Source organism: Nicotiana tomentosiformis, chromosome 2 (genome assembly GCF_000390325.3).
Source record: "Nicotiana tomentosiformis chromosome 2, ASM39032v3, whole genome shotgun sequence".
Taxonomy (NCBI): Eukaryota; Viridiplantae; Streptophyta; class Magnoliopsida; order Solanales; family Solanaceae; genus Nicotiana; species Nicotiana tomentosiformis.
This window is the reverse complement of record NC_090813.1, coordinates 80,190,547-80,198,274: the sequence shown is the minus strand read 5'-3', so window position 1 is coordinate 80,198,274 and position 7,728 is coordinate 80,190,547. Positions and strand designations below refer to the sequence as shown.

General features: G+C 36.1%; 2 protein-coding genes across 2 annotated transcripts; both read right to left on the bottom strand.

The window, feature by feature from the left end:
* Window positions 1–982: 982 nt before the first annotated feature.
* Window positions 983–1,942, bottom strand: LOC138905135 (uncharacterized). The gene has a single exon (XM_070193641.1). The coding sequence runs from the start codon at window positions 1,940–1,942 to the stop codon at window positions 983–985; it is 960 nt and encodes a 319-aa protein (XP_070049742.1).
* Window positions 1,943–5,291: 3,349 nt separating this feature from the next.
* LOC104093268 (DAG protein, chloroplastic) lies at window positions 5,292–7,470 on the bottom strand. Its single transcript, XM_009598993.4, has 5 exons — window positions 6,962–7,470; window positions 6,202–6,299; window positions 6,042–6,107; window positions 5,780–5,953; window positions 5,292–5,588 (listed from the first exon to the last, which is right to left on the bottom strand). The coding sequence occupies exons 1-4, from the start codon at window positions 7,453–7,455 to the stop codon at window positions 5,790–5,792; spliced, it is 822 nt and encodes a 273-aa protein (XP_009597288.2). The 5' UTR covers window positions 7,456–7,470; the 3' UTR covers window positions 5,292–5,588; window positions 5,780–5,789.
* Window positions 7,471–7,728: the final 258 nt, after the last annotated feature.

The following is a 7,728-nucleotide window of genomic DNA, read 5'->3' as shown; positions in this document are numbered from 1 at the left end:
AAATCGTCGACATGTGGGCCAACTACACCTTTAACATCTACGGGATCTCAAAGAGGTATCGGCAGAGAAAGTAGAGAAGGACAGTGACACAATAGCTCTAACATAAGCAAGTTATCAAGAGGGAGTCAATAGCTGCCTATTCTGCGGCGCTTATTCTCACAGCAGACTCAATAGCTGTGGTTACGGATGCTATTGCTAAGAGGGCATTCGAGTCGTATTTACCTAGATGGCTAGATCTTCTTTTTTTTAAAACTGTTAACCTACACATAGGTCCACCAAAGTGGAATTGTGTGAAGCTCATGTGAGCTTAAGAGCTTATGAGCTCCAGCTCTCAACCACTAGATTTAAACTACTATTGTATGTTTTTGCTTTTTATTTGTCCTGCTGATGTCTTATGTAATTAGTTAATCTCATATCTGCTTAGAGGCTCCCCCAAGGAATATCTCCTTTTAGTTAAAGGTACCTTATATCTGGATAAATAAAATTGGAAAATAAAAACAAAATGACAATAACAGCATAACAAAATAAATAAATAAACTACACAGACTAAATTACAGCAAGATTCACACAAAAAAGCAATTTGTAGAACATCTTAGTATTTGGAGAGAGAATGGATTTTTCTTATCCTGTGGGCTTGGCTTCTAGCCCAACTCCAGTTGGTGCACACGTTCGAAATTCTGAGTATGAACCTGCTTAAATACCAGCCTTTGTTTGAGACAGGGTTCGAACACTTGACCTAACACATCACGTGTTGGATTGTTACCTCTGACCAAAAGCTCAAGGGGCGAGGAAAATGGAAGTTTCTGGATACTTTCTATTTATAAACTGGCCCTTGAGTCACATTAACTTCAGCCTTATGTTTCAAACAGCACAGAACTGTCGAAGGAACTAGTACAAAATTGTAAATGAAGTATGACCATTTATTATACAGTTAATCTTGAACAAATTGGATTAGGTATTTCTTACCAATCATTCATAAATTTTAAGGTTGTTGCTGATAATAGTAATTTTGATTAACATAAGCAGAATTCCCATATCTTTCATCTCTTCCATTACCACCATATCCAAAGGGATTCCCAAAAAGATAATCTGCAGTACTTTGCCATAGCTCGTTGCTGCTATCTTCAGCACCATTTACATTGTTCACATTTCTTTTCTGGTTGTGCTTGGCTAAGCAGGGCCAATAACCAAATAAGCTCTCACATATATCCATAGCTTCCAATCCTGAACCATAAGGAATTTGTTGCAATTGGCTCCCATAATCATATCCATATTCCCCTATAGTTCCATTTCCAGCTACAAAATCTTGATCTTTTTGAAGAGGTACTATTGGTTTTTCAAGAATACAATCCTCATGATTATTGGCTTTTTCTTTAATACCAGATAAAGATTTTGGCTCATCTTTGACATCCATCTCTTTGCTGTGATCCTGAGGTTCTTCTAGCAGATCGTCGTGCTTTACATAAGGTGAAGGAATTGATCCATAGTCGAAAGAATCGAAACCATTCAGTCCATTAGATTTAGGAACGGAACGAGGATAACAGATTTCATTGGAGGGGCTAATGGGTTTGCCATATGTTTGAGCCATGTCATAGCCACCACCATAAGGGGTTGGATCATATTCTTCAAACACAGTATCATCATGTTGTTTAGTTGAATAAGAGATTACATATCTTGTCTCTAAAGAATTAGCAGCCTTTTCATACTGGATAAGTTTTGGCTCAGTAGAATTATGCACAGAGTAACTTAATTGTGGATGCATTTGAGTAGTGTAGTAGTAATTGTAATTAGTACTCTGCTCAATTTGCTCTGAGTTGCTATATCCATAGGAAGAATATGATATTGTAGACTGAATTGGAAAAGCATCATAATCGTAAGGGGAACTGAAATAAGGAGTCAAGTGGCACTCACCAGCATCACCATTGTAGCCATAGAAAGCCATCTATTGAACCTTCAAATCCTGTGAACAATTGATAGGAAGAATTTTGATACTTTTATCTGCTTTGTGTTTGATGAATGTGTTTACTGAGGTAATATAATTTCAGCCATATCACATATGCTAAATTGATACTGATATAGAAAGGAAGAACACGGGCACTGTATAATGGTTGGTTGGGATGATGCTATAATAATGCAAGCAGATAAGAATATAGAAAAAAGGAAGTGTGCGACTGTTCTGCACTTAGTCTATGAACAAAGACAAGCACGTCAAATTCACATGATTGATACTGGACTAATATTTAGTGCTACGAAAGTGTGAAAGAGATAGCTCTGCAGGGAAAATAATACTAGTACGGTTTAAGATATATATATATATATATATATATATATATATATATATATATGGCAGCACTGTAATTTTTTTTTTAAACATTATTTAGTGTAATTTGACCTGTTATTGCAAGTTATTTACTCTTTTCAGGTTGTAAGATCATGCTTGTTTTAAACAGTTGCCTATTGTTACATGTAACTTAACATAATGGTGGAACAAAAAAAAATTGATGAAGCATAATGGTGTAACAAAATTATTTATATATTGTCAGTTAAAAAAATTGAACTTCTAAGAAATTCATGTACCGAGGGTATTCAGTAAATTTCGAACTAATCAGCTCGTTGGTATGCAACAGCTGAGATATTTGTGCAGTGGAAGCATGTGTGGACCTTATGAAATAGACGGATCAAGACTATAGAAAGTAGAAACTCTCTTTTCCTGACATGAGTATATGTAACTAATTTAAGTATTTCATAATATAAGAATATGCAGTCTTTTGCTAATTTTAGATATTTCAAACAACTTTTATAACGTATGAACACCTATAACACACATGTTCAAGACAAATAATTTATCCAAATGACGTAGATGACTAGATCCATCCTGCTTGCACCCAAACTAATGAACTGCTTTTTATTATTGATGTGCATTCTTTGTTTTGGCTGCTAATAACATCGACATGCCCCGGGCCTAGCTCAAGTGGCCCATGGTAGTGGATTTGTGCCTTAGGTCACAGGCACCATGCAAAGTAAAGCCTGGTATTTAAGTGGAGAAGGGTAGAGGGGCGGGCCCCGTTATCCACCGAGTTTCGAAAGCTGCGGTTGGTCCAAAGGATCGGCCCCAGATGGATTTCTCGGTCATAAAAAAAAAAATAACATCAACATGAAAAAATACTGACGAGTAACCAAATTATAAGCTAGTTTGTGTTCAAATCAACAAAAATGACATTTTGTTAATAAAGGTAATGTTCGGGTCAACTTGCTCACTTGAATAATTTTGCCACCAGGCCTAAGTCAGATAGGAAAACACCTAGCACTTCGAGTTTCTTCTACGATTTGAATTATGGTCTCCTGTGGTTGTCATCTCACTTCATTGACCACTAGGCCACCTCCTTAGATGCAGAAATGACATATTTATAACTATTCCCTGATGTGTCTACGCAAGGTTAGGGATGGCAATGGGGTGGGGCGGGTTTAGACATATGCGGGACGGTGCGGGTTTGTACATATGCGGGTGCGGGACGGGTTAAAATAAAAAAAATTTAATTTTTTGCGGGTGTGAGTTTAATTTTTTAAGAAATTACAGCTTTTCAAGTTCTTGTAATTGTTGTTATGGAATTTATTCTCACTTTTCCTTCATTTGTGATGGATGAATTAATAGGATCTTTACTAATATGAACAAAATGCTTTGATTTTTTCTGACAAGTTGACCTTTTAGTAAATAGCTTTTGTTATTTGTTGTTATTATCTCCCTTCTGCACAGGTTTTGTAATTTGCTTTTTTGCCTTCCTACATGCTTCATTTGTTACTATTTTATATTCCTTTAATTTTCTGTATAAAATTATACTTCTTCAAATTATGTTTTAAGAAGCAGCACATGTAAAAACGCTGTTGTTGGATTTTCACATAGATCCATATATATCATGACACAAAATTATTTTTAGAGTGATTTAAATCATGACATATGTATAGGTCTTAGTACTAGAAAGAAAAACAAATTTCACTTTGAAGGCCAACATCGTTGAGTGTTTGATATGATCAAAATATTTTTCAAAAAGTAAGTTATTTTTTTAGTTTCGCTAGTTAACTCTTTTTAAAAGGTAAACATTAAGATAATTTTACTCACTTTTGTTGACAACTATCTTAATGTTAAATTACCCCTCCAACTAATACTTGTACTGTATTATCAATCTTTAACACTCAAAAGTTTCATGATAATACCATTCTATTTGTAAATAATATTATCAATATTTTTTCTTAAAAATATTGTTGTTATTTTTTCTAAAGGTAAGTCATTCTTGAGGAAAAACAAATTCGAGAAAATTCTCAATCGTACCAACCAGTTACTAGAATAAAGAAAGCATTTCCATGTAAAATGATCCTTATTGTCATATTCTCTTGTAAAGTAAGCATCATCGTCTGTATAAGTTATGTATGCTTATAATTGATAGCAAAAATACAAATAAGACAAATTGAAAAGAAGAAAATTTGCGGTGTGGGGGCGGTGCGGGTGGATGCGGGTTAAAAGAGTTATGTGAGGCGGGACGGGGGCGGGTTGAGATAGAACCCGCCCGCACCGCTTGCCATCCCTAGGCAAGGTCTGATTTCTTCTGTTACGGGATCATACTGCATTCACAAAGGCTGTGTGAGGCAATTAGTTCAACAGGTGTAGTTCTAACCTCTTCAGCCTATCGGTTCCCTTCTGTATCATAATTTTTACAACAATTATTGCACACAAAGGCACATTATGTATCACACACTGACCAGATTTATTGCACAACCATAGTAGTCCCATCACTGGAATTCTATCATCAGTCAGTTAACCATCAAAATTCTAGAGTTCAGTATCAAAGAACAGTGCACCTTAACTGGTCTACCTTAGAAGAAGGAATGAGTACCGGGTGTTATAGCATTTGCATAATCAACTTGTATTGACAGCGATAGAACTTCAAAGCCAGTCCACTCAACACATAGGCTACACCAACCCTTGCACCATGCCCAAAATAATTTTGTGAACCAAGCAATTTAAGGGGGGAATTCAAAGGAACAACATTATACTGCTCCTTTTTATCATTCCTGTCAAACATTGTGCAGTTCACTAGTAAGTGACAATGCAAATAAACAGAATTTCTTAGTGTTTCCGCTGCATTTCCTTCCAGTTAAGTTCCTTTTCTTCAGTATTAAAAATAAATGAATACTATTACTCATCATATTAAGAAGCAAATTTCCTTCTAAGAAAGTGCATCTCCATTGTCATGCATCATCTAAATTGTAAGCGTAGCAAATGTTAAGACATGAACGAACAGAGAAGCATAATGAGTCATCACATATACATTCAATCTTTGAACATAGAATAACCTGGTCAGAATCAAAATTACATACCGACACAGCTTTCGCTCTCATTCTTGATAATGAAAGCTAGTCTAAAGGAAAGATAAAACAATAGGTGCAGTCGACCAAACTCCTAGACTAGCAGTGTATTCCCATCTAACCTTTACGCACCAACATATCTTTGTGAAAATGCCCACCAATACGAGGCTATGAATGATATATTGGCAATTCCTAATGGCAATTCGACTCCAAAATCAGATAACAACCTGCAAGAAAGAATAGAAGAATAGCAACATAATGAACTTATTTGCCTCAACTAAATAAACATACTTCTGACAGAAAATATAAGTTCAGTACTTTCAGCACCTGAGAAGGGATTATAAGCCCAAATGGGATAAAACTGTGAGTTCTCTGTTATCTCTAGTGGGTGTCAAGAATTAAGGCACTTAAAACGCACCATTATAATTTTAGGAGGAAGATTCAGGAGCTGCTTCTTGTCTTGTTCGTTCAGGAGGAGGACCATCTCTCCTTCTTACATATGCTTTACTCTTGCTTCTAGTCCTGTTATTCTGCTTGGGCTGGTAAGTAGGATACTGGCAAGGAATTATCTCTCCATTGATGTACTTATCTCCTGAAAGATGAAAACATATACAACATATCTCAATGTAGATCACCAGTGAAATAGAACATGAAGGAAGAAAACCTCTTAAGAAATTAACCTCCATAGTCCTTGTTCTTCACATCTATGTAAGAATCAGGCAGGACCCACAGAACTCCAGGTAGACCTACAAAATGAATATTCAAATAGACACAAAGTCAATGCCAGAACACTGGAATTTCAGCATCTCATATGGTGAAATAAGAAAGGTCTGCTCTCACCCTTAAACTTTTCTGATGTTTCTTCAGACACGGTGCACTGAAATCCAGTGTAAGTGGTAGTACTAAAGGCATACATGTTCTTCTTTGCCTCCTCCATACTGATAACAATTTTTTTTATTAATAAGCAAAAAAAGGCAAAAACGCACTGCTGGTTGATAAGAAAATAATATATTCTGTTACACCAAAATAGTCACAAATCCCTAACTAAATTTCATCAGTAACAACTTTGACAATATCCACAAGTCTGACACACTCTTAGACAACAAAACTATTGTAGGGGTAATCCAAACTTTCATATACCAAGTAAAGTTGATTTATTTATTAGCACAAGATTAATATCATACCTCATAATCAAGTTGTCATACTCCCACCAAAAGGAAAAAAAGAGTAGGCTTCAAGTGCTTAGCATGGGCTATGTTTGCCAGTCCACAATTTGGACAATCTAGGCTTAAAGATATCATCTTTTGTCCCAGTTTACAAGTAAATAATAGTAGGTTATTTTCTTTAACCGACTGGAATAGGAATACACTCCCCAGGGAAAAATTACTAGAAACATTCAGAATCATATCATATCATATCTCTTCAGTAACTAATTGCCAGGCTAAAAAGTTTCACTGCCATACTCCAAAAACTGATGCTAGTATTCAACAAATTTAGCCAAAAAGCCATTGACCCATTCAAACAAATTATTCAAAACTCAATAAAGCCAATAAAAATTAGAGATATCATCTGAATAGTAGAAGCTTTTAAAATTACTTACCTGCCAAGAACAGTGGCAAGGGTGTTGAGATAAGTGTCAATCATCTGTTCTCTAGTAGGAGCAGGGTCCTTAGGGAACTCCATGACAATAAGCCAATGGTTATAGTCACAGCCAGGTAACATAATAGTCTCCCTTTCCTCGCTGCTACTGCTCCTCTTAGAAGAGTATTCCCCATCAGAAATGGCTCTTACAACTGGGAGTCTTGAACTTTTTCCTAGTGGAATTGAAGAGAGAGAGGTGCTGACAAAAGGGTAGGAGGAAAGTGAGAGGAGAAAAGTTGGGGTTTTAGGGAGGTTTTGGAATTGAGAGTTAGGGTGTAGGGTTTTGGAGAAAGGAGGAATATTGAGAGATGCCATGGGAGTAGAGATAGGGGCACTCTCTGTGTTTGTGTGAAAATGAATGGGATAAGGGGGGGCTTGGATTTCAATACAAAATTTGGAATTGAGAAAAAGATACTCTTCTTGCTGCTTAGATCCCTCTTTGCTCTTCAACATATCTTTTCACTGGAGGCCCTTGTTTTTTTTATTTTTTACTTTATTCGTGCTTTTTTATGTGTTTGGAGTGCAGTACTGGCCTCCAGAAGTGTCCCCCAAACCAGGTTAAAGGTTAATATTTAAACGGAAAACGGCCAAAAACATCCCAAGGATATTAAAAATGACTCAATTTTGTTCACATTACACCTATTGGGCCATAAATATCCTTAACGTTAGTTTTTGGGCTCAAACTTACCCTTATATATAACAGAAGGGTCAACAATGAAAATGGCT

Excerpts from the sequence above, each read along its gene's own strand:
- LOC138905135 (XM_070193641.1), bottom strand. The coding sequence starts at position 1,942 with ATGGCTTTCTATGGCTACAATGGTGATGCTGGTGAGTGCCACTTGACT.
- LOC104093268 (XM_009598993.4), bottom strand. The coding sequence starts at position 7,455 with ATGTTGAAGAGCAAAGAGGGATCTAAGCAGCAAGAAGAGTATCTTTTT. Across the intron at positions 6,300-6,961 it reads CTTGCCACTGTTCTTGGCAG|TATGGAGGAGGCAAAGAAGA; the intron begins GTAAGTAATTTT and ends AATTGTTATCAG. Across the intron at positions 6,108-6,201 it reads AACATCAGAAAAGTTTAAGG|GTCTACCTGGAGTTCTGTGG; the intron begins GTGAGAGCAGAC and ends TTCATTTTGTAG.